The following is a 25,479-nucleotide window of genomic DNA, read 5'->3' as shown; positions in this document are numbered from 1 at the left end:
CACTCTTTCTGCTAGTACATGTTACACAGCTGTCAACGTTCTACTTGGGTTTCTCAAGACATCCTATCTCCCTTTCATCTTACTTCTTGCTCCTGAGAGGATGCGTGCCCACAGCTGACATCCAGGAGCCAGCTAGCTAGGGATCATGTGTCCAGCAAATCATGAAATGCTCCTGTCCTTGGCATGATGGGATGGTGTCGGTCCCAGCTGGGCACTACCACACTACAACAGCAGCAGCATTTCCATAGGAAAAGCCACGCTTTTTGCCAGTGTCTCCCTCTGCAATCCTTTTCAGTGGGTAACTGTACATTCTGAAATCAAAGCTTCTCTGAAAATTGTATGGAAGCAGCTGCCCTCTTTTCCTGCTTGTGAGCAGGCAGAGGTGCAGGGCTTACAACCAGCCCCAACCAAAAGAACTCCAATGTTCTCCCTGCTGTAGGTCCACCACATACCTCTATCCTTACTGCTGATCTGGGGTGCAAGTTATACTTGCTCAGTAAGTGATAGCAATGAAGCAGTTTGACAGTGTTGTCATAAAGAATGTCTCTCAAAAGAGATCTGTAGTTATAACCAGGTAAAAGGCTTGATTGCCATATGACAGTAATAGCACAAGGGAAAAATAAGTATTTTGTAAAGATGAATGGGGAACATAATTAAGGCTTTGTGAATAAAGATCTTACTCCAGGCACTGAGGGTTGGGGTGTCAGGGCAGCATCAGGTTGGCAGTTCAGAGGAAACAGGAGGTCTGTGTAGCATAGGGAGTGGTAACTGGGCAAAGAATTGAAGAGTTTTATGTTTGAGAGCAGAGCAATGAAGTAGGCTCAGAACAGAGGAAATGTACACAGAGGGAGCAAAGAGGCCAGAAGGCAGATAGCACCTGTCCCTCTGCAGGCTCAGTACTGGGATTATAGTGTAGAAGGGGGAATCTGGTAAGAAGGTGGATGTCTCTGTCCATCCTCCTTCAGCATGAGCAGAGATGGATACATTCCTTGTCTTCTCATGCAGCTCAGGAGCAGGAGGGCACAGTTCTTCACACCCTCTGTGTAGCGCTCCCCAGGTTTTCCCTGGGTAATGTGCAGGAGCATTCCAAGACTGTCCTTGAGTTCTGATGACAGATCAGGCTGATTAACACCTTCTAGACAGTGAAAAAAAACCCCATTCATATAATTTTCAAAGGATCTGGGACATACTAATCTACAAGGAGCCAGCAAGTGCTGTGGGTGCTCTGTTTCTCTGAAAATTCATCTCTATACCTGGCAAGAAGTGTGACAGATGCAAAGAGGTAATTCCCCCTCACTGGTGGAGTGGGGTTCCTCCTACTCCATTTTGTCAGCTGAAAAAGACTGGATGTTCCCAGGCATGAGGTGAGTAAAGATTATTGCCACCTTTTTGCTTTTGCAACTTGGCTGGTGGAGGAAGAACTCAAACCCTCCTTCATATGGACGAAAAAGACCCTGTTTTACAACCCAGCAATCTATTTGTGAGGGTGTTAGGCCTTTATTTTTACCAGAGGGCAGTCTAGCTCTAAACAAAGGCGGAAATCTATTTTGTAGTAAAATTTCTAAATTCTTTAAAGTACATTATGGATTCAGAGAAGAAAGTGACAGGGTTGAAAAATGTGAGCTTGTACCTGAACAGAAATAGTGTCCCTCCCTGCCTCCCGTTTTCCAGCAGAGGTGAGCTACAACTGGATAAAAAGATATTGAGGGTATAACAAATCTCAGGGCTGCCTGAGGTTAGGAAGAAAGTGTCCTGCTTCACTGGTCATCTCGGACTGGTTTCTTGCTTTGATTCAAGCAAAGGTTTAGGACGTAAAGGCCATGAATCTGAATTGCTGATGCAGTTCAAATGACACATTTGTCCTTGAGTTTCAGTAACAAGTTTTCTTGGAAAAATAAAGATGATAAATAGACAGTTTACCAAAGCAGGTAAAAGATTATGCAAAGCAGGTTCTATTCCACACCTCAGAATCTGCAGGAAGTCATTATAAAGAGCACACTGGTAAACTGTGTGCGTAGAAGATATATCATCAGAATTATGCATCCTCCACGTTTCTTTCCCTTTTTTTCATGTACCCTATTCAAAAACAGGAATATTGAATGACATGATTTAAGAAAGTCAAGCAAAACAGTCAGCACAAATGATTATTAAACTGAAGTGAGACATGGATGGTTTATGTTCCCTGCAGCTGGTCTCTATTACCTTCTCATAGACAGACAGGAGGTTGCTGCCAATAGGGCCTTTGCTTATTTAGTAAGGTAACTTCTATAAGGCAAGTTTTATTATGCTTATCTGTGGTTACAAACAAGAGACTATTTCATTAGAATGAGGATTGTTTGGAAAATGGATAGGCCAATTTTCTAACAGGACAAAAAACACCCTCATCTTCACTGGACATCAGAGGAATCTCTTAATATTGCTGACATTTTCTATAGAATACATCTTTTTTCCACTACCAATGTGGTATATTTTCTTGATACACTGTATTCTTTCACATTTTATGCATTTTTCTGAAAATTTTAATAATGACAAAGCTTTGGATAATATCATTACACAACAGGCCAGAACATCCCATCTCAACTCTATGCTTTTCTTGTGGAGTAACATGTTTAGATTACTTAATATTTTTTTATTCTAAATTCTGAGATTACATGTTTGTCTATGCATAAAGCTATTTTGGATTGTGGAATGGTATGAAATTCCTACTGTAATTTCATTTCTGGATAACAAATGTATATTGTTAAACCCTGAAACATTCGACTTAGGGGTAGTTATATGACTCCTGTATAATCTGTCCTGAATTATCAACACATTTTTCACTTTAAGCTTCATTTTAGAGAAGCTTTTGCTTGGGGCAGTTAAAGTTCTGCCTGCTCAGCTGTTGTTAGCACAGAGGGGTAACTAAAGGAGGAATTGCTTTGGGCATTGTCAAGTCAACAGTACATGAAATTTTAATAAGAATATCGGTTGTCAAGAAGTCTGTCATCCTCCTAGGGCTACTTCATGTAGGCTGGAAGTGCCCGTACGTAATCTGTGCTACTGCTCTTCATGTAGGCTGGAAGTGCCCGTACGTAATCTGTGCTACTGCTGTCTCTCCATTTAGACACTCTCAGTTCTCTCTCTTTCTCAGGTTCCTCATGACCACACTCTATTTCTTCTTTGCTCCATTTGCAGTGCCTGTCCTCTCCTTTACCTCTCCCTCTCTTGACAGGGGACATGTCACAGGTTAGGACTCAGATGCTGGGAAAAACCCTGGTGCTCCATGTGTCAGGCCATCAGTTCTCCCAGGACACTGAATAGGGCTTCCATGTTTGCAGAGTTTCTGTCAGAAACAGTCTCCCAGGAGAGCACGTGTCTCTACATTTCCCTCCATGACCCCAAGTCTTTACATGCAGACCAGGATGATCCCCAGCCTCCCAAACCCTACTGCACCCACTGAATAGTTGTGATGATACGCACTTGCTTTTCATAGACCTTCAGCCCCTCCTCTCATTCTCTACACATATTTATCACTCTCTTTTTCTGCTTCAAAGGCCACTTGGGACTCTTGTAATTCATGTAGGAATTCTAATCTCAATGTAGCCTTAAAATTTTGGGCAATTAATAGTGTTTGATGTATTTAACATCTAATGATAGGAGCGGGAGAAAGGTCAGGAATGCAACAGAACTGACACCATAAAGCGCATTGCTTGCAATGTCTGGGATCACCGAAGATGCTTTCAGCATCAATATGTGTTTCCAAGTATTTGAAAATAATGATGTCAATGCCACAGAATGGCCTGATCTAAGGAGCTTCATCTTGTAGCTAATTAGTGTTTGACAGTCTGCACTCTGCAATGCATACCCATGGGGCTGGAATACTACAGTGATAACAGCTGTTTTGCCATTTCCCATAGCTGAATCTCAGTTTTGATTTGTTTTGCTGTTTTTATTAAAAACTTGATTGCTGGAGTCAGGAGATCATGAGATAACCTCAGTTGTCATTCGAAGTATGCCAACGCCTAGCCATTAAGAATGCAAAGAACTGCTGGGTGATGCAATATATGAGCGCAGGCTAAAGGCTGAGAAACCAAAGGAACACAGTATTTATAATATAAAATAAAATTACATTGTTAAACCATCATTGTTATCCATCAAATCCTTGGGGCCTCAACACGTCCCTGTCTCCTTCTGTCAGGGTTCAGAAGACATAGAATAATTTAATTTGGAAAAGACCTTTGAGATCATCGAGTCCAACCATAAACCTAATGCTGCCAAGTCCACTACTAAACCATGACCCTAAGTGCCACATCTGTATGTCTTTTAAGTACCTCCAGGAATGGTGACTCCACTTCCCTGGGCAGCCTGTTCCAATGCTTGATAACCCCTTCAGTGAAGAAATTTTTCCTAATATCCAATTTAAACCTTCTCTGGCACAACTTGAGGCTGTTTGAGAGAACAAAGAACAGCAGAAGGTTGGATAAGGACCACTGTAGTCACAGATTCAACAGTCCTCAGGTTTAAGGCTGGGGCAAAATGATCAAGTTCCACAGAAAAGCATGAGAGATGTGAAACACCATTTTCAGGGCTTGGACTTGACTGTTTTACAAGGGGTGAGCCCAGTACCTTGCACATACAAACAAGGAGAAAGCATAATGTGGAAAAGGTGATTCACTAAGCAGGACTGAGGTGGTGCTCCTGAAGAGCCATCCAAAACAGGAGCACATCTTAGAGATTTAGCTAGCGAGCACTGAAGCTTAAATTGCTGCATTTCTAAATAAAGGTCTGCTTGAACAGGGTGGCATAGGTGGGCTGCAACCGAGTGGCTGCCTCCTAGAACTGAGTGTGAGCGTCTGAGTTAGCAGCAGAACTGCTCCAGCCAGACATCACCTTGCAGCAACAAGGAACATCCTACAGGCACAAATATACTGTGTATATTGAAAAGTATACCTGGTTATAGTGATTGTAGTTAATTTCATCAAGTTATACTGCTGACTGGTGAACAATTTGACTGATCTCAGCTGCTTTAGATACAAAGCAAGCCATCTACAATCAAACATGACAGGAAACATACACCTGACAAGCACTGTCAGGAAAGTTTTCCACAGCATCTGTTGGAGGACTTTAAAAGTAAAACCTGTCCCCAGAGGAAAGGAGGTTGGAGGCAGGGATGGAGAATGGGGAGACTCTTCACATTCTGAGAACTACATGTGGGCTTCATTTTGAGCAAGATGAGATCTGCTCTGATTCTACAGATAGGTAGGCATGGGAGTAAAAGTGTATGGGTGGTTGTCTTATTTCTTTGCTTCTGTTGTTTTTTATAAGAAAAAATAAAAGGTTTTGACAGAAGCTCATAGACAGCCACTCAAAGCACCTTGCCAAGACTCTATAAGTGCTTTTAGTAATAAACCCACACATATGCATACCAAATTAAGCTTTCTGAGGCAACTGTAACAGCATCGGGTTTTACTGTTCTAGTATTCAGCTTTAAGGACATCCTCTGAAGGGAGCCTTAATGGTGTAAAATTTTCATTATTATTATGATGATGACAGGATACAGAGTCTTTAAAAAAATGTCTGCGTTAGGGACAAGTGCATTCTTAGCCTCAAGCTACGTGGATAATGGAAATACTCTACTCCGTATGGATAGGAAATGGAGGGGCAGTGAAATGAAAGCAAATACCTAGAGGCACACACAGGAGACATCTCTGAGACTGCATATTTCTAAGTATTGTGCTACTGGCCTTAAATACACAACTATCCTTCATCTCAGACTCTTGAGTACTTTCATTGATAAGCATATTCCTACCAGAAATTATTCTCAACTTTAAAGATCTTTATGACCACAGAGAAGCTCTAGCATGAGTAAGACAGTTGCCATTGCTATGTGCATTAGCAGTCTGTAATAAAAGTGGGTGTTCTTTCCCCTTGTGAAAACAAAGCCAAAGTCATTTAGTGTAATTAATGCAGCCATGTAATGGAAGGGGGGATTTTGTGTTGTCTGCTGCATGGTGAGCAACTGTTCTGTGGCAATGCTGACCATCCTAACCAAGCAGAAAAGATCATTTTGTATGCAAATTAGCTCAAGCAGTGAAATCAATACAGGTTACAAATCATTAGAAGCAATATTTATACAGCAGAGATAATTCATATTGGACAACATTGTTCCAAGTTTGCCACAGTTTTTTATAAATCTAGCCCTTATGGCAGTTGACAACAGAGACTTGACCCTAAATTACCTAATTGAGCAAACTGTTCTACTTTCTGCCTGACCTTACTGGCAGGGCTTTGCTGTCCAGCAGCTGAGCTAAAATGTTATGTACATCCAAGATGACATTTATCCCAAGGAAACTTGCCAGACATATTCGCAGATATAAGTACTGTAGCCTGCTTCTTATTTGAAGAATAGGAATATATTTTATTATCTAAATAGACAAACTGGAGGGATTCCAAAGCAGAGGAAGATTTTTTTTTTCAAGGTATGTTTTTCAGAGATGGAAAGGGAGAGAATAATATGCACAGTTTGCCTGAGTAAGGTTTGTCCTCTCAACCCTCCTCTTCACCATCTGTGCATCCACAGACCTTGCACAGGCTGTGAGAATGCAAGAGGAGGAGCAGAAAGTCGCTCATAGTGATTCTGCACTTGGGCCACCGCAAGAAATCTCCTGGCCTTGACGTATTTGCTGCACACAAGGGCACTTTTACAGCCGCTTGAAGCTTGCTCTACCAAATTGAACCTTGGAAACTGGTGTAATGTAGAAACAACCTCTGGGCTGGCTACCTTATGTGGAGGTTATTGTTGAACTCTGTAACAGCTCAGCTTGACCCAAAGGAAATTTAAGGCTTTTTACCTACAATACACCTCTACAAGAGGACAAAATAAGGGACCAACAGTCATGAGCACAGACAGAGTACTGGGGCTTCGTGGTTAGAAGCTGGGACCTTCTGCCCCAGAGTTCTCCCTGACCTGTAAATGCTTGAGGTAGGAGGCCAAGCTGCTTGCAGGAACAGGGAGACGGGCTTTTATCCTCTGTGGAGGTGGAGAAGCTCTTCAGTGGTCTGAATAGCACTGCTACACACCCTGTGAGAATTTCTGTATGAAGGGTGAAGAGCAGCAAGGTATAACAGGTTATGATTATTGTATGTGCATTACTGGATCAAAGAAGGAAAATAATTTCTCAGTGTGTATGGGATTGTGCATGAATGTTTTTATCTAAATCTGTTTTATTCTTCTAACACAGGCTGTTGGTGAGTCATGCACTGTTTTCCAGGGCCTACAAAAGATGACTGGGAAAGGAACAGCTACTCGGAATAGACTTAAATTTGCTGCACTGTGGTCTGGCTCTCCATTAGAGAACCTTTAAGAGTGTCCAATTTAAAAAAAAAGAAAACCAGAAAGCACCCAACCTACTTAGTAACTGGGCTCTGTTTAAGAAGAACAGGATGGAAAAAGTAATAGCTGAATAGAAAAAAAAAACAGTGACCTAGAACCTAGCATGCCTTTGAAGGAAGAAGATAATATCTTAGCTCACTTCCCCTCCATCAAAATGCTAAGGTTTTTTTGCCAGATCTGGGAACCAACACATCCCAGGATATAAAGAGAAACAAGGCCCTGGGTGAGAGTAGAGGTGCATGATTCAGTAGTGGTTTATGGGGATGGTTAAAGGACTTGATAACAAAACCCAGAGGATGTTCAGTGAGGCCACAAGAGGTCAAAAGTGTGTGTAAATCAGGAATTATGACAACCTAGAGGCAAGAAAACAAGACCGTGGGAACATAGCTTCCGTGGGAATAGCCATTATTTAAACTCTTGCCTTAGTTCAGCTTGCAGAGAGTCAAGGACAGCTGAAAACAGCTCTGCTGAGCTTTTGGTGGGACTCTGCCTGCACTATAATGTTGGAGTTTGGCCTTGCAGTGTAAAGCAGTTAGAATATATTTCTTCTCCCACTCCTGCCAAATCTGGTTCTGCAAGTTGATGCTGTGGGAACCATGATACCTTGCGTAAAGCAGTTAGCATACTGGGAACAAAAATGTTAACCTCTTCAAATTTTAGAATGACTCTAAAAAATGACCAGTCTGCCTTCTAACACTTGAGGACCAGAGATCCCAAGAGAAATGCTAATCCTGTGATGACTAGCAGGGAGTGAAAGGTAAACAACATATAATTTGCTTTGTACTGAAGACAACTTCTTTGTAGTCTCTGCAACAACAATGAGGTCTCAAAGTGGCTGACTGGACTCATCTTTGCACATGGACCATTGGATTTACTTCCTAACGTTGCAAACTCAATGTTACACTTTTACATACAACCTAGAACATAGAAATAATTGGTATCAGGCATGTCAGAATGTCACATACTACTACTAAGCTGGAAAAAAAAGAAAGGGCTAAACAGAAAGCTTCCTTTTGCTGTAACTTTCATAGTCTGTTGCTGCTACTCTTTCTGCATTGAACAAGAAAGCTGCTTCACCCCCAGCTGACTTTCACAGAAAGGTAACGTTGTCCTTAACTTTGAAGCTGAATAAAACTCACTTCCTTCCTCTATACAGGATGCCAGGACTGGTGCTTAATGGGGCAGTGCATTCACCAGTGAAAAGGGATCAAAATAAAGCATCTTCAGTTCAAGTTGAAACCCGCTGTTTCAAGCAGGATGATGTGGAGACAGAAAGCTGAAAAAGCAGGCTCTGCCATATCCTCTCTCCCTTGAGAGGAGGTATGTCTGCCCCAGTCCAGACATCCCACACTGCAGCTATGTCAGCATATCTCAGTGTAAACAGGGAGTCAAGTCCACAGGTATTGACAAGCCAGGGATTTTCAGCTTCTGCAACTTTGGTGCTAGATGGAGAGGGGCGAAAATGAGGACAGAGTCAGGACCGATACATTTGCCCTGGCCAGAAGCACAAACCAGGCCTTCAGTATTTTCGTTGAAGCTGCACAGTAAAATCCTTCAGTGCAGCCTATTCCAAAAGCACGACACTGGCTGCAGAAATGAGACTGGGCATGCCTGCTGGGAGCCTTGAGATGGATGCTCCCGCCCAGTTACCACGGCACTGCATCATCTCCTCGGCTGAACCATGTCGTTGCCAGTATTTACAGATTCACTGAGATGCATCAGAGCCCTCCGAGCAGGGACACTGAGCGGCACAGCCTACCACTGAGAGATTTACTGTCACTTCGGCATACCGGGGGGGACAGGCAGTGTACACACTGCGCACGCACAGCCAGAGGGAGGTAAGTCCAGCCCCCAACAGCGGGGCCATCCTTCAGCTGCTGGATTTTTCCAGCTGGAGCATCTTGCCGGCTCTGCTCTAATTTATGGAAATTCATCTCTGACGTGGGGTTTTTTCTGGTATGACAGGGACCCACCGTCTGGAGGAGGCAGAGCTGCAGCCAGGGCAGGAGAAGAGAGGGAGAGGAAGAGGTGGGGAGCAGAGGGACACCGGGGAAGTGGAGAGGACAGGGGGAGAAAAAGAGATGGAGACACTTCAGAGATGAGTGAGTTATAACTAGGAGGACAGAGAGAAAGGTAGAGAAAGGGAGAGAGGGAGAGCTGTGAAGAAGGGAAACGGAAAGGAGCTCAGACTGAGTCAGCCTCAGGAGGGCAAACACCAGGAGACAAGCACAGGGAGCACCCCAGCATACCAAGAAGGACCTGTTCAGTCTGAATCTTCACCATGAGCACAAGGAAGAGCTGCCCTTTGCCAGTGGGGCAAGGAGACCAAGAGGAAAAGCAGAGTGAGGGTACTCCTGACCTGGAGCGACAGGAGTGTGAGGTGGAGCTGAGGAACAAAGCTATTCTGCAGCAGAAGAGACGCCTCAAACAGGCCACCCAATTTGTGCACAAGGACTCTGCTGACCTGCTGCCCCTGGATGGCATGACAAGGCTTGGCACCTCCAAGGATCTGGTGAGTCCAGTGGGACCCCATTTGGGAGGGGAGTCCTCCTAATAGCTTTCATCCCAGTTGGGAACTGCTGCCAGGCTTTGTGAAGGGGTCATGGGTTCAGCAAAGATGAAACTTTCCTTCAACATCATCTAGGAGCAGGTCAGGGTGAGGGGCAAGAATGAATTGCCCATTTATTGCATCCATCTTCCCATGCATCCCCCTAGGGACCAAATTCCTCACAGAGGTGGGTAGACATGGACTGGAGGGACTCCTCAGGATCAAACCTTCCACTCACCTGATATATAAGTATGTTCATCTGACATGTATATTTCCGTGTGGGATGTCTCTGAAAGCCCCCATGTATTCCTGCATGATCCAGCTCAAAAGCAGACTTCTTCCCAGACTCAGCAGGGAGAGAAGCACAGTTCATGAAACTCCAAGAGGTTCATGTTTGACCTTGTCACCTTTTTGGATTATTCTCTTTACCCCCACTCTTTGGATTTCCAGAGGGGCAAACACAGGGCAGAACTGCTAGCGAGGCATGCAGGCAGCCACAGTGGCCAGCACCCATGGATAACACCTTTGGGGTGGAGGCATGGGAGTGAGGCCTGTAGGCAGCTCTCTGTGGAGCAGGAAGCATTAGGGAGGGGATCTGTTCCATGAGCCTGGGCAGTCTGTGGTCTGGAGGGATTTCCCCAGGGCTGGAAGCACTTTCCCATGAGATCTCTTGCTGGCTTCACTGCACACATCTCCTCCTTGTGCTGACAGTTTTGCTGTCTAACTTTTCCTCCCCGCTGTGGGGTTTAACTGCTCAAGGATGTGGAGGTCTAAGCCACTTTCCCAAAAGAGGGCCTGGGTCTGTCCAGTGATGAGGGCCATGACCACTTATTCCAGCTGCCCCAGTGGGTCCCCTAAAAGGCCTTGCCTTTCCCTGCAGCCTGTGCTCCCCTCTGTATCCTCAGATGCTCATGCATGTGTATCTCCTCCAGCTCCCACGGCAGGCCCCACACGCAGATGAGGGACCAGTGCCATGCTCCTGTCCTGTTCCTACCACCCCCCACTGCTGCCTTGGCAGCTGCTGAGGGTCCCCAGCCCAGCAGGGTCAAGGGTGGCTCCTCAAAGTCACCCTGAGCTGTTGCCTCATGATCCGCCAGGTCCTTGCAGCTGCACACACTGCTGTCAGCAGGGCCTGGTTTGGGAGTGTCCCTCTGACCCTGAACACAGTTGCTATCTGATGTACAAGAGAGGAATCACATAATTGTCCTGTTAGGAGGGACAGGGCCTCTCCTTCCCATGGGGAAGGAGGCCACACCAGAGCCTGGAGAGCCCCGTTCAGGCTGGCAGCACAGGTGGGCTGGCACTGGCCCTTCATGCCCTGCAGCACTGCAGCTCAACCTTCTCCTCAGGAGGGATAGCCAGACATACCCCTGAGCTCTTCCCTGTAACGCTTTAGGCAGGGAACAGGGAGGAGCCACTTCTGAGTCTTTTAGTGCCTGTCTGCTGAGCCCAGCCACAAGGGCAGAGAGAAATTTGCTTTGGAATTGACTCCTGTCACACCATGCCCCAAAATGACAACTGCGGTGCCAGTTAGAGGTCTCTGTGAAAGCCCTGCGTGGTACGGGCAGCAGTCTTGCGCTCCAGAGACTGGCACTCTGAAGCCCCAGATGCTTGCTCTAGCGAGACATGCCTTGTCCAAATCGCTTGCAGCTCTTCTGGTCAAATTAACGATCCTAGGCAGACTTCCTTGCAGGCAGACTGCATTCAGTCACTGAAAACCACGGCACAGTTCATGTTTGGTCCATAACAGAATGGCTGAAACACTTTTACCATGGAGCTAGGGAGCAGTGAATAAAGCGTAACATCTTTCCTGCCGTGGAAATTTTCCACTGGTTTTAGAAGGCACAAAATAAATTGTGGCACCTGTGCAAAGTTTGCACGCTTAGTCCTATACTTGAAGTCAATGAGATAGCTGCGGTACCTCCATTTCTGGTTTATCTTGGAGCAAGAGAAGAACCAGGCCTTAGATTTCCAAGTGCAATTCAGCAGTCCCTGCAACTTGATGGGCCACTGTGATATTGCTGTGATGTTTTGGGGGCTGCAGATTGAGAGTTCAAAATATCCTTTCAGGCACTCCTCCAGCCCCGTGCAAAACTTCATCGATGTTTCCTAAATCGATCTGGCTCCCTACTGGAGGACAGGAATGCAGGGCTGAAAACAAAGCAGCAGCAAGAAGTGCTGGAGAGGTTGATCTTGGAGACAGTGCAAAACACCCCAGAGTCTTATAGCACTTACACTGGGAGAAGAGTTTAAATAATTCCCCAGAACATGCCTCCATTGACAGTGCCAGAGGCTCCAGCTGTAACAGTCCCACATATCCTAAAATTAGAGCAAGGCCCCATGTCATTAAAAAAACCTACATGTTTTCTTATACAATGAAAATCAGGCTGTTACTTTTTTGCTAGTTTCTTCTGTGTGTTCTGTGTGTACATTGCTTATGCAATGCATCCAGCAGTGTCTAGGATTTGACGGGCCCATCACATCTCCAACGAGTACATATCTGTGGAGACCTCACATTTCCATCTTAATAACAACTACAAACATGACATTTCTATTTTTTTCTAATGATAAAAAAGTAGCAGCATGAGCTGAAATATTCTGAAAGTACCAAGAAGGTCTGAAGGTCTGGCTTCTCCCCTCCCAAAAATCAAGATCCCCAGCTCATGCCACTTCATTAATCATAGCGAGGCCATGAAATTTCACACTGGAGAGCCTGAACATGATGAGTTGCATTGGGAACCTGGTCTGACCCCTCTAAGAGCCCTGAGGGGGCCTCCCTTCCAGCTGCTGGCCACAGCTCCCTCCAGGTCCTCCCTGACCATCTTCTTCATCTCATTGCTCTTTACCTGCCCAAGAGAGACAGTGATCTCCACTTCTCCATCTCAATAATGGGACAGAAGACAGGGAGGACCCCAGAAGTCTGCACTTGAATCAGATGCCTCCACAGTCCCAAAGCTCAGCCACTCCCCATCAGCACTTGGCCTCCTTCCAGCCTGAGTGACAAGAAGGGAACAGAGGTGGCAGCCGCAAAGGGCCTGCTCTTTCTGTGGGAAAGGTTGCGGGGAGGGAAGGGAAAGGCCTTTTGCATGCCAGATTGTGCAAGGAGACAAGAGGGAGGATGGGAATTTGGAGACCTGCTGTCGGTTCCCTGCCCTTTTCCCATGGCCCAGATGTTAGCTGGCAGCCAAACTGGCACTGTGCTCAGAGTATTTAGGGGCTGAAGTACAGTGGCCAGCTGTGCTGTGAGCCTGCAGAATAGGTTGGGAAAGGCCAGGAGAAGAAAGATATTTTTACCTCACTTTTTCAGCTACTGCGGTGTCTCTCACATCTTTCTGACTCTCGCCCCTTGAGTGACAGGGAAGCAGAGGCACAAGGGACTCGGCACCTTGCAAAGAGCAATGCTGAGTGCACCCAAAAAGACAGTAACAACTCTCCATTGGGCAAAACTGACAAGTTGGTGTGTTTCGAGTTGTGATTTACACAATTCCCTGGCCTCAGCCCTCTGACCAAGCATAAAGCTAGTCTGAAGCACATGCACCCTGTAGGGTTAATACAGCTCAGCTCATTGGCAGGTTTGGCCTGCACATTGATAAGATCCTATGTCCAACTGTTGCACCATCTGGAAGCTGCTTTTTTCAAATATTTTTTGAGAAAGATAAAAGCAACGGTTTATGCTGTAGCACATTAGCCCCTTTAGATTAATTGCCTTTCTTCACACAGGCAGTTGTTACTGAGAATGCTACTGTCAGCTCTGAGCAGCAGCTCTCCTGGAGAAGGGCCATGGGGTCCACTCGGGTACATGGAGAAAGGACAAAGCTACCTCCAACAGGCCTGGTGCTGATGCTGCCCACTGTTGGTTCAGTAGCTGTGCAGGGAGAGGAGGCACTTGGGCAAAAACAAGAGCATCAAGTTGATGACAAAGGGTGCTTTTTTTCCAAAGCAACACTTCCTTGTGTGTGTATGCAATGTTGGGACACAAAGTTTTTCACAATTTTTCTTCCCTTTTGGTGCACCTCCCTTTCTTCTACCCAGAAGAAAGTAGATAGAAATAAGCGAGGAATATGAGATACATGAGATATGAATGAGATACGTGAGATGATAGGAACAAAGTCCCTTCAGCTGTTGATTTGGCTGATGGTGCTCCCTTCTAGCTGTGAACAACATAGGGCTTCATAGATGCTTTCCTAGCTAAGAAGGGAGACAAAATAGTATCACATCTGATAGTGGGGAGCAAAGACAGACTCCAAAGAACATTAGAAGTTAGTTTTAGTTTCCCATGCAGAGGAAGCTTCCCAGTTGACTACAAATAATTGCTTGTACACCTAGAATTCCTGGAGTCCTGCCTTCTTACCTACACATACATCACACACGTGCTGCATCCCCCATCCCCTCCCACATTAGAAGGCGTGAGTGTGCCTGGTTGGATGTCAGCACACACCAATCAGGTAGTGTATTGCAGGACCTGAACAGGTAGGTGACTGCCAAGTGCATGTTTAACTGAAGGAACAGATAAGTGTTGGGAAAGCATGCATCGGGCATGTTCTTCTCCTCCAATAATTGCATCCCAGAGACCTGCCTGTAACAGGTGTCCCAGCACTTTAACATCACCTTAGTGGCTACAGAAAAAATCTTGGATTTAAAGAAAGTATTTTGGGATAAGCCAGTCTTTCATCAGGATGATCAGTTGGGTCGAGCATTTGCAATTTGGTGTCTTGGGCTAGCAAATGTCCTTGTCCTCAGCTCCACACTTAGCTGGGATTTCTCTTTCTTTGTGATGGGGACAGCAGCCACATAGCGTGGTCCAGCGGCGCCTCGTGGAAGGCAATCTGAACAAGCTGCGGGGCGAGACCAGGGTTCAGTCTGCACGGGTTCAATCTCCGCTGGCAAAAGCCCAGGATGAAAAGATGGAAAAGGGAGAGGACAGGAGAAAAGAGACTTCAGCCCTGCTAATACAGTGCCAGGTAAGGCAACAACACCGTGCTGCTGATTTCACAGTGATGGCAAATGCTCAGTGAGCTGCAGCTGTCCAACTCTGAAGGACTGTGCTAAGTTATTAATTACAAAGCCAGCTGCAGCCAGAGAGAGCAGCTTTCCTGCATGGCCTCTCCTAGAGTTTGGAACTAGTCCTTCTAACAGAGGAAAGCCTTTCTGCCATATGCATTCCAGTTGTCTATATTTGAAGATCAAATACTTTAATCACATCTCTTTCCTTTGGAGGCCAACTTTCCAATGATATGAGGCATTTTCTAACTGTATACAGAAGCAAAGAATGTCTCCTTAGCACTTTAAGACAGGTGTTCCTAGCCGATTTAAGCTTTTGGATCCAGTCTGGTCAGATTCTCTCAGGTGTCAAAGGACCTCCTAAGGAAGTATCTAACTGTGCTCTGTGCTCTTGCATTTTTTGATGGAAGCAGTATTTTTAGCTCCCTCTTCTGCTTATATCCTCCTGCTGAGCAGAACACCCTCCTCCATGGCCCCTGTAGGTAAGAAAGCACATCCAAAAGCTGTGCTCCATGAAAGAGGGCTGCATTGTTAGACCTGTTCAGTAAGACACAGATATGAGATTCACCAAGATAAAGACCTGGTAGACAAAATACATTTTAAAGCCGTGCTTATTTCAGTTACCTGTCTTAAAGAACGTCTCACATGTTAGTCTGTAAAGTCTACACTTCCTGAAAAAACACGTATACTTTTGAAAATTCAGTCACCACAAATAATTACCATATGACCATAGCCTGGTAGCAAGTTTCTGAAATGTTCAGATCAAGCATCTCAGCACCACACACAGCCACTCTCTGGTTTGTTTTCCAGCATTTACTGCTGCAGCTAGGCATTGCTTACCCTGGATTTTAGACTCTGATGTAGCTAGGTTTACATAACCATACTTGGGAAAACAGACTAGTAGCATGAATGGCTTTAAGTGTAATTTCTCCAAATAGCTGGAGTCTTTTTTTTTTTTTTAGCAAATGAAGGTGTTTCTTTTTCTCTAATCACCACTCTATATTGTGCTGTAAGAGGAAACCCGATGATAAAGGGTGGTTTTCTGCCAGGCATGTACAGCAAACAAGGGCAGGCATGCATAGGTATCATACCCCAGGGGCAGTAGCTCAGAGTTCATTACTGTTCCCCTTTTGTGGTTCTAATGGACCGTGTCCCAGCTGTCACACACATTGTATTTTTCTTCATGGAGGAAAGTGATATGAACATCACAGTCAGGGAAATAGGTCTAACGCTGCACTTAACTCTCTCTGAACTCAGCACCTTCTGCACAGGCATTTCTCTCTTTTTCTGCCTTTCTTAAGAGCCAGTCGCTGTTTGCCACACTTAATCTTCTTACATTGAAGGAAGGGAAGCTGTTCTCCCCTTCTTTTTAGTATTGCAGTTTTTCATGTTCACATTTGTGAACTTCAAAAAGCCTCACCTGTCAGTAACAGATCTATAGCAGGAAATATAAGCATGTAGGCTGCCAGCTGATTTTAATCAGAGAGGTGAGCTGGAACCTGTTGGAGAACTGCTAGACTATGGCGTAGTTTTTATCAGAAGTAGAACACGACGCCAGTGAAGTCTCTTCCCTCTGACAGCAGCTCCCGAGAAAAGATCATCCACCAGCATGAATCTTCCATTTACACCCAGGCTGGTGTGCTGAAAATTTCGAAGTGGCAACAGACGAATCACCTGGCTAGCAACTGAACTTGGCTAGGAAATAAAGCTGGCTGTATGCAGACTTCACTGCTACAGGGAGATTCAGGCAATAAATGTTTTCACTTTAACAGGTTGTAGTTACCCTGTGCCGAAGGCACAGAGATCACACACAGACCCAGTCTATAATAGTTGGGTTGCAGAGTCACTCACTTTCCTATGTACTTAGGTGGGTTGCTCACATGATACTTGAGCAGAATTGCCCCATTTTGTGGCAGCTTTTGCAAAGCACTTTGCAAAACTTGTCGTGACTGGCATCTGCATCATAAAATCAAGTTGTTATTTTTTGTGGTGGGGCTTGTCTTTCCTTGACTTGGAAATGAATGCTGAAAGATTCCACTGCTGTCCAAGGCTGCTGCTTCTCTGTGCCGAAGCAACCGGGGGTTAATCAACCTTGGTTGGTTAAAGCAGCTTCTTGACTTTAGAACTGACATTATTTCAGAAAACAAAGCTCATTATAAATGGTGATCCTTAATGATTCCCTCTTTCTCTTTCTTGGAAATCCCCATAACTGACCTTTAGATAAAGACTTAAAGTGGTTGGTAGTAAGAGAAATGAAAATTCTGGGGCAGAGATGAGAGTGACAAAAAGTCGTCTTAGTCCAAGAAGGCTTTCAGAGCTCATCAGCTGCCTGTGTATTCCTTACCTAATCTGCATTGCATTTGTGGTATGCTGGACCAAGGCAGATACTGAGCATGTATCAACACTTTGTGCTTTATCTTGCCTCTCTGCTTAGTCTGGCCACAATCCTTCAAGACTGGGCTGATGTGTCAGCGAGGACCAGACAGCACAGATATTGCAGAGCTCTAAAAGCAGAAGAGGAGGCATTTTGTCATAGAATCGCAGAATGGTTTGGGTTGGAAGGGACCTTAAAGATTATCCAGTCCAACCTCCTTGCCAGGTGCAGGGATAAGGGACTGCCCCCTGGCTCCAGTCAATTTCCAGGCTGTTTTCTCTCTAGAAGCCTGCGTTTTGTAACACCAGCTTTGGCCACAAATGGCTGTTTCATGAGGTAAGGTGGGACCTCTTCAGTTGGCCCGGGAGATCTCTATCACAGAATATGTGATAGACTACTACTAGTCTGAATGTAGACTACTACTACTCCTAGTTCTCAATGTTTAAACCTGACATACCTGGAGCCATGACACCAATGTTCTTTCTTGAACAAACAGAAATATTGCCAAGATCAGGAGCTTTAAAATAAAGTGCTTTGCAGCCATTCCCCTTCTGTGAGGCTCTAGCTTACTCCCCTGCCTGCTTAAAGCAGATCTGTGCCTAAAGGCAGGAGACATATGTGAATGAAGGATGAGGGAATGGGTGCACATTCTGGGAACAGGCAGCAGCTCAGCTGGGTCTCAGCTCTGTCATGTGTGCTCTGTATCACCATGGGACGGCAGTTCAAGCTGCTCTGCAGTGAAATGAGACTGTCGTTTGTGAAGGAGCTGGGGGGATATTCCTGTATGAATGTGCAAAGATCTGTGGAGAGGGGCTGGTTTCTCTCTGATCTGACTGTTTCATGAGCCTTACAGCTGGTACCAGGTCAGTTGTTTCGTGTTCTCCCAATCTGTGATTTTGTAGTTTTGTGACAATTTCCATACCATGTGCCAAAGAGCAGCCTTGAATTAAATGTAGATGCCAGTATGGCTGAGACTGTGAGAAGCACATTAAATAATAATAATAATAATAATAATAATAATAATAATAACAACAACAACAACAACAACAACAACAACAACAACAACAACAATTATAATTATAATTATAATAACAACAACAATAATAAGGCACAGTGCTGGCAGCCAGAATTTTCTAAGATCTGTCTTGGATTTGGCTTTCCTACAGTATTTAGCATTATATGGCTCACTTGGGTGTTGTAAGAAGTCATAAGTGCTTGCAGTCACATGGGACTGTTAACTAAATGCACGTAATTCTTTATGAATAAGACATGCTTTTTACATTAAAGAAGAAAAAGTGTAGTAATCCAATCAAGAGCTGTTGAAAATATGCATCTGTGCATATTTTCTGTGTAGGTATTATTTGAGCATTGGTCTCCTTTTTTCTAGATGAGGCCACACATGATGAATCCTCCTTCTTCTAAACCCACTGATCTTCTTTAAATATACATCATATATACAGATATGAGTCTTACATGATTCTTGGTGAACTCTGTAAAGCTATATATTATGGGTTGAGATCTCTAGCTCTAGTTCTTGAAAATTTCTCAACTAAGTGGCCATTCTAGGAACATGACATATCTAAATGTTCAGGATGATGGAATTCTCTACACTGATGTACTGCAGATCCAGTTTAGACCAGAAGAAGAGCTCCAAGACAAAACAAACTTGAAGTTTCCAGCATGTTCTCTCTGAGGTTGCCCTGAGTGCAATTAGCACTCAAGCTACTGTTGGTGTTGTGTCTGTATGCAGCATTCCAGTATTTCTCACAGAAGGTGTTTTATCCTTTCTATTTACAATAACTCATAAATAGCACATTTTTGACAATGAAATCTTGGATGTAGCTCTCTGTGATGACTAACCCATGTAATATTCATAAACAGATTTAGTTAAGGAATCAGGAAATTGAGACATTTTCCTTGACCCTACTGCTGCACTTAGTCCCTGCTGGTCATGCTGATCTGCTTAAGGTGTTCAAAGCATTTAAGCTTGTCAAGAATAAGCATAACGGTAGAGGAGCTGTGGGAGGTCTGTTGCTGCTTCTGAGTGGTTCATGGCATTGAGTGCCATAGTGGATGGAAGAGGAGGAATCACAGGAAAAATACAAATGATAGCAGGAGGAAAATGAGCCTTCCAAGACAGAAACTTTGTGGTGGTTTTTTTTTGAGGGGCCATTGGTACACAACAGAGCCCTGAAGAACTAGGCTGTCAATAATGGGTCTGGTTAGGCACTATAGGTAGGTGCAAGCCATGTTTTGTAGATGGCAGTTACTCAATCTTTTCCAGTTCCTTTACTAAGTCCTGTTCCACATTTTTTTTCCCTAAACATAACTCGTATTGCTGTCCTTGACGACCTATTTTTTCAGGCCTCTGCCATATATGAGACCTGCTGTTACTTCAGCACCTGTGGCCTGCCATTAAGGACCTCTGTGTGGAGGGGATAGAAAACAGATGGCAACCACATCTCCTGTCCCCTTTCAAGTGCAAAGGGGTGAAGAGATGAAGTGGACAAGGCACTAGGGGATTATTCCAGTAAGATCATGCAAAGGTGACTTGGGTGCAGGGCATCCAGTCACTCCCTTTGCTAGATGACACCAGCTGTGAATATTGTAGATGTAGTGTTCCTGTCAAATCCCCTAAAGAGCTGTCTAGCAACTTTATGTAACGCCTACACAAAGTAGACACCTCTTGATTAGGTTGTTTCTTGGATTCAGGAGTCACTTAGATGTGTCTGTTCTCTTGGAAACCGCCTTGAATTCAAGCTTTTCTCAGGGAAGCCTGTCCTGGGTGCTCCTGCATCTCCCACAGACTTCTTCCTCTGGAAGATGTTCAACTGAGAACAGACATCTAGTCCTGGAACATTGTCCCCTGTGACACCAGAAGAAATGGAGAGGGGAAACCTACAAAGGCTGTAGCACATGATTTTATTCCTTTAGAGGCTTTTGTCATATCAATTCTTGCTCCACTAATAAAGTCCATGAGGGTTTTCTGAACAAATTCACTAATTATATGTCTCTTGACTGGAATACTGCTAAGTTAAAGTCAATAAAAACAGATAAGTGTCTGGGCAATCAAATACAAGTTAAAGAAGACAAATTCAAAAAGAAGCTTTTGGCAGAGTTTTGCAGAGCACTGGGGAGACCACCATTGTCTTGGATGAGTCTCCTGCCTTCTGACTACTGCCTAAAACATTATGTTTCTGGCTGTGTTGCTAAGGAAGGTCTAGGGGATTGTCACACTGTTGGAAGAGTGGGTATGCCAATTTTGAGCCCACAGTAATTCTCTGTTGTTGTTTTTTCTAGTGCCAAGGTCAGATATTGAAAGCGACTGTTAACACTGGGTGTCTACCAAACCTCATCTCTAAGAGCTGTTTGAACCAGTTGGGGTAAGTCCATGCACAGTAGAAAAGGAGGGCTGGCTAAAAGAAAACCTATGGCAAGAACCTAGGCACCCTTGGTTCTCAGCCCCAGTTACAATTACTAGCAGCTTTGCATGTGCACATGGCTGTTCAGGAGAAGATGCAGAGGGTGGGCTGCAGGGCAAGGCACCAGGAGCACTGGCAAAGTTGTGTTGAGATTGACCCCAAAGTAGGAGGCAGAGCTGTGTCATTCTGTCTGTGTGTGTACTACAGGGCAAAGCTGCCCAGCTGATGTTTATCCTCAGTGGTGAGGAACCCAAATGGACAACACCTTATGGTTTTCCTTGTGGAATCTGCCTCCAGATATGTTGTATAGAAGAGATTCCTTCTCTCGTGGGTCTGTTCCCAATGAGACCAAGAAGTACTGCCATCAGTGAGAAGTCCTGTTTTTCCTCCTCTTCCTCCACTTGAGGCAATAACAGCTCTTGTGTCCCACAGGCTGGAAGAAGTGTCTGCCATGGACTGTGGAGACCTCTCTCTTCCTATCCCGAGCGTTGTTGGCCGAGTAGAACATATGGAGTTGCAATTTGGCCAGGAGACAGTGCTGTGTTCAGCACTGGTTGTAGGTGAGAGTGCCAGACCCTCCTCTCCTTCAGTTTTCCTGTGTCCCTCTTGCCCTGCCAAGGGCATTTAAAAGGATCTCTGGGAAAAGCGTAGCTCAGTCAGAGGTTGGTAATGCAGTCACCTTCACTGCTGGCCAAGATCGTTGTGCACAGTGAATACCAAAGGTAAAGGGCATAGGAAGAGTACAGAGAAGACAGAAGACATTGAAACCGGGCAGAAATTAGGTGCTTTGTGGTCTTAATACAGGATGTGAATAATTCTCATTTCCCTCTAAAACAGACCTTTCTCAAAATTATTCAGACTGCTTGATTAGTCCTCTGGTGCTCTATGTTCTCCTATTGAATGGGCACTTGTGTTTTTGCCTGGATGGAAGCCACCAGAGAAACTGATAGAGAGCACAGCTTATTCCCCAGAGTGTTCCTCTGTGTACTCATCTGCCTCTGCTGCAGGGAGCACCCTGGAAGAACCCGGTAGACTCAGAGCACCGAGTCTCCCTCAGTGTCCTGAAACAGGACTCTCTGAAGGAAGGAGCCATGGGAGACAAGGTCAAGTCAGCAGGCACTGGAGCACGCTCAGAAAACAGCAGAAAGGCTGCATGTCCTGCTTTTACATCAAGCTGTGCATATGCTGAAAACAACTTAGTCATCTTTTGTCTGCTGTTCTTTCTCCCTATTAGTCTTCCAGCTTTACTGTCTTGCCTTTATCTGTCTCCTCATCTTTGATGAGTATTATTCATCTTCCAAGGGCTCCCTTGCTCCCCCTTTTCATGTCCATTCTTCCCACTTTCCTAGTCATCTAAAAAGAGCTTCCTCCTCTTCCAAGCACCAGCTCACACCTCCCTGGTTTCCCCTCTACTTGTTCTTGCCCTTCATAGGGAGTCTGTATCAGTACCCACACAGAAGAATTTAGCCCAGTAGCACCTATCCATTTTGCTGGGATGTGGAAATGGCTGCCTGGAAGAAGCAGAATTGCTACAACTGTGCCTTACATATCCCTGTGCACACAGTGCTCTTGCTTATGTGGTTATAAGTAAATTATAAAATACAGCCACTGGTTACAGGGCAAGCAGGGATCCAGGACACATGGGAAGTGTTAATGTTGTTACTGGTGGCTGCTGAATCCTGCAGATGCCAGGACCTTCCCTGCCTCTGAAGTCCACATGGATGGCTAAGACCCACGAGGTTGCTCTTGCCCAGTCCATGTTCTTAGTGCCAGATTTGGATGGTAGCAAGGCTGAACATATATTCCAGACAGGCACATAGAAGATGCAGACCAGACCAACCACAGAAATAACCACACATAGAGCAGTGCCCTTACCAGTATTCACATAAACACCAGCACAGATAGCCCAGTCCTGGTCCTCCTCTCTGGCTGACCAGGATTGACATTCACTAGCAGAAACTCACACATCCTCAGTCTCTAGATCAACAAGCACACTCATATTCACAGAGTTTTCAGATAACACCACAGCTTCTAGGTCTGTCTTACATCCATGTCTGGACCCTGGGCCCCTTACCTTGCCAATGACCCAGACCTTGAGTCTTTCCAGATGCAGATTTCCTCCTACTCACTGGCTCTCTTGCATGCTGATCTCTCCAGTTGCTGGTACCTAGACCTACAAGCTCTGTGACCCATAGTCCTTCTCCAGTTACTGGAGCTTAGACCTTGCAGCACACACTGCAATACCCCCAGCTGTTGACACCCAGGTATATAAGCCCTATAGCCTGTGCTCCCTTCCCCAGTCACTGGCACCCAGACTTCTCCTGCACACTGGTCTCTCTAGTTGCTGGCACCTGTGAGCTACATCCCCATCTCCAGCTGCTGACACAGACCTGTGAGCCCTATGGCCTGTGGTCTCTTCAGGTACTGGCACTTATCTTGCATGCCAGTACCTCTAGTTGCTGACATCTAGAGCTATTTGCCCTTTAACCCGTGGCATCTTGTACACTTGCTGGCACTTAAGACTTGCAGCAGTCACATGTAGGACAGAGAGGCTACACAGAAAAAAAATTACTCAATAAAATTATTTAAGAAGATCAGATAGATTGTGGCCATCAGGCACAGGATTAGGTCAGACAAGTGAACTGACCAACCACCTACTTGCATGTGACTGCCCCCCTTATCCCCTCTCTTCTCCATTTTTCCATGCTTGTTCTTCCCTGATCCACCCTGCTGCTTGCCTTCTCCTGCCTTTGGCCCTTCCCCTACACAGCCCATAGTAAGTTTTACATGATCACACAAGCCCCTTCTGATATCTCATAGTAAGTTTCAAACTATCCCACTAACTCCCTCAAATATCTCATAATACTCATGATAACGATGGTTCCCTTCTCTTATCAGCTACAGAATTCATATTGACCCTCTTTAGGGCTGAGTCTAAGCAGCTCTTTTAATGGCTCATCAGTCAGTGGCAGAAGAGTGCTGGGCTTTGTTACTGTAACTGTTACCACCTGCTTGTTAATGTTTGTGTGTTTAATTCATCACTTTCCTTGTCATTTGTTATTTACTTTATACTGAATAGACCATAACTGTATAACCTGATGAACCAGATCCTCTTATATTCCACATTCTCTTACAGGAGAGAGACTTTCTTTAGAGGGGTAGTATATATAGTCTTAAGCCTGATCAGTCTCTTCTCTCTCCTCAGATGATGAAATGCTGGAGTTTTGCATTGGTCTCCAGACTCTGTTGTCTCTCAAGGTAAGGAATAGCTTCCTGCTTTTTGCAGGGCTCCTCTTAAGAAGTTCTCCAAGATTTGGTTGCTGTAAGCATCAGAAATACTTATGTCCTGGTCTTCACGGTGTCACTTGCAATGCTTGTTGCACAGCTGCCTGGCTGGCTGCAGTATGCTCTGAGTCACCGATCCCTTTTCAGTCCTTCTTAAAGGTTTTAAGAAAGGAATCACTCAATAGGATACTATCACATCTCCCATTCTCTGTATTCCTGAACATTCAAATTGCAAACAGGAAGAGGAAACTGAAGAGGAGACAAGAAAAGACAAGGCACAGCACACTGTGTCACAAGTTATGTCTCTGTTGCCTTTTGAAGCACTAGCTGGACAAGAGTGGAAAGTGTCCTCTCCTTTTGTCAGCTTGGCTCAAGGTTAGTGCTCTGCTGAGCCTGACTCCTGGGTGGCTCAGAACATGGCTGTGGCAAGCTTGCTCCTGCCTGTTAAATATCTGTGGCCCTACATCAGGTTCGTAAGGCAGGAAAAGCATTGGGCTGAATGGCTGAGTGATGTAAGGACATCACCTCAGAGAGTCATGGGAAGAAGAGAGGGGATGGCCCTGTGAAGGATTTGGAGAGGAATGCATTGAAGGAAATAGGAGCAAGGAAGCAGCATGGGGGACAGGGAGGGGAACTGTAAGGTGTCTACAAACCCAAAGGGGGTTGTTTGATGGTTATACAAGTTTTCCCTAGTGACAGCCATCATGAGATGTGCTATCTGAAATGTCCAGCAAGTAACTGGCTCTCCCCTTTTGTAGTGTTGCATCGACTTGGAGGAAGGAGTCCTGAGATTGAAAGCACTGGATCAAGAACTGCCTTTCCTACACGCCTCTGAAGAGCCTGGTCAGTGACTGGCTACATCCCCCACATCTGGGGCTGAGGAGACTTGCTGCAGTGAGAGAGAGATGAGGGTGAGGCTCACATGCCCCAGACCTTGCTAGGTTCTAGGCTGAGGCATTCACTGGGGAGTGAGAAAAAGGCCAATGGGTGCTGGAAGCTGTTGTCGCTGGGAGTGCCTCATCTTGAGAGAGATCCCTCGTTTCAGTGGACCTTCTTCCTTGTTCCCATGTGCTGAGTGGGCATTTTGTTCCTTGCTTTTCTATCTGTCCCTACTCGCTCCAATTTCTGCTTCTGTACTAAATTCACTCTACACTTTAAATGACTTATTTTTACAATACTCCCTGTTCATAAGACAAGACAGTCTCTGTGAACAATCTGCAGTTGTTCTGTGGACAGGAGAACAGCACTTTCTTCAAAAGCCTCCAAAGATTGCCATGAATCTTTCCCTCAATGTGAGCGGGCTCCACTCATTTCTTTGTGGGAAGGGCTCTGTGGCCAGTCCCCTCACCTTTAGCCTGGGAAGCTGGATTTTGTTACTTTTTGCTTGCTCAGAGCAGAACAAAAAGGTTTTCTTGGAAAAACCTTGCAGCAAGAACACTTTTAGAGTTCTTAATTCTAAGAAACCTTCGCAGAAATG

At 45.1% G+C, this 25,479-nt stretch overlaps 1 protein-coding gene across 1 annotated transcript; it reads left to right on the top strand.

Moving 5' to 3' along the window:
- Positions 1–9,653: 9,653 nt before the first annotated feature.
- NRIP2 (nuclear receptor interacting protein 2) lies at positions 9,654–24,853 on the top strand. The gene is made up of 6 exons (XM_010187440.1): positions 9,654–9,884; positions 14,705–14,881; positions 20,596–20,678; positions 21,150–21,277; positions 23,923–23,975; positions 24,761–24,853. The coding sequence occupies exons 1-6, from the start codon at positions 9,654–9,656 to the stop codon at positions 24,851–24,853; spliced, it is 765 nt and encodes a 254-aa protein (XP_010185742.1).
- The last annotated feature ends 626 nt before the right edge of the window (positions 24,854–25,479 follow it).

This window comes from Mesitornis unicolor, unplaced genomic scaffold (genome assembly GCF_000695765.1).
Source record: "Mesitornis unicolor isolate BGI_N332 unplaced genomic scaffold, ASM69576v1 scaffold41540, whole genome shotgun sequence".
NCBI lineage: Eukaryota > Metazoa > Chordata > Aves > Mesitornithiformes > Mesitornithidae > Mesitornis > Mesitornis unicolor.
Note: the sequence above shows the minus strand (reverse complement) of the source record. Positions and strands in the feature narration are given on the sequence as shown.

Coding starts and splice junctions, on each gene's coding strand:
- NRIP2 (XM_010187440.1), top strand. CDS start 9,654: ATGAGCACAAGGAAGAGCTGCCCTTTGCCAGTGGGGCAAGGAGACCAA. Junction 20,679..21,149: donor AGCTGTTTGAACCAGTTGGG/GTAAGTCCATGC, acceptor TGTGTCCCACAG/GCTGGAAGAAGTGTCTGCCA. Junction 23,976..24,760: donor AGACTCTGTTGTCTCTCAAG/GTAAGGAATAGC, acceptor CCCCTTTTGTAG/TGTTGCATCGACTTGGAGGA.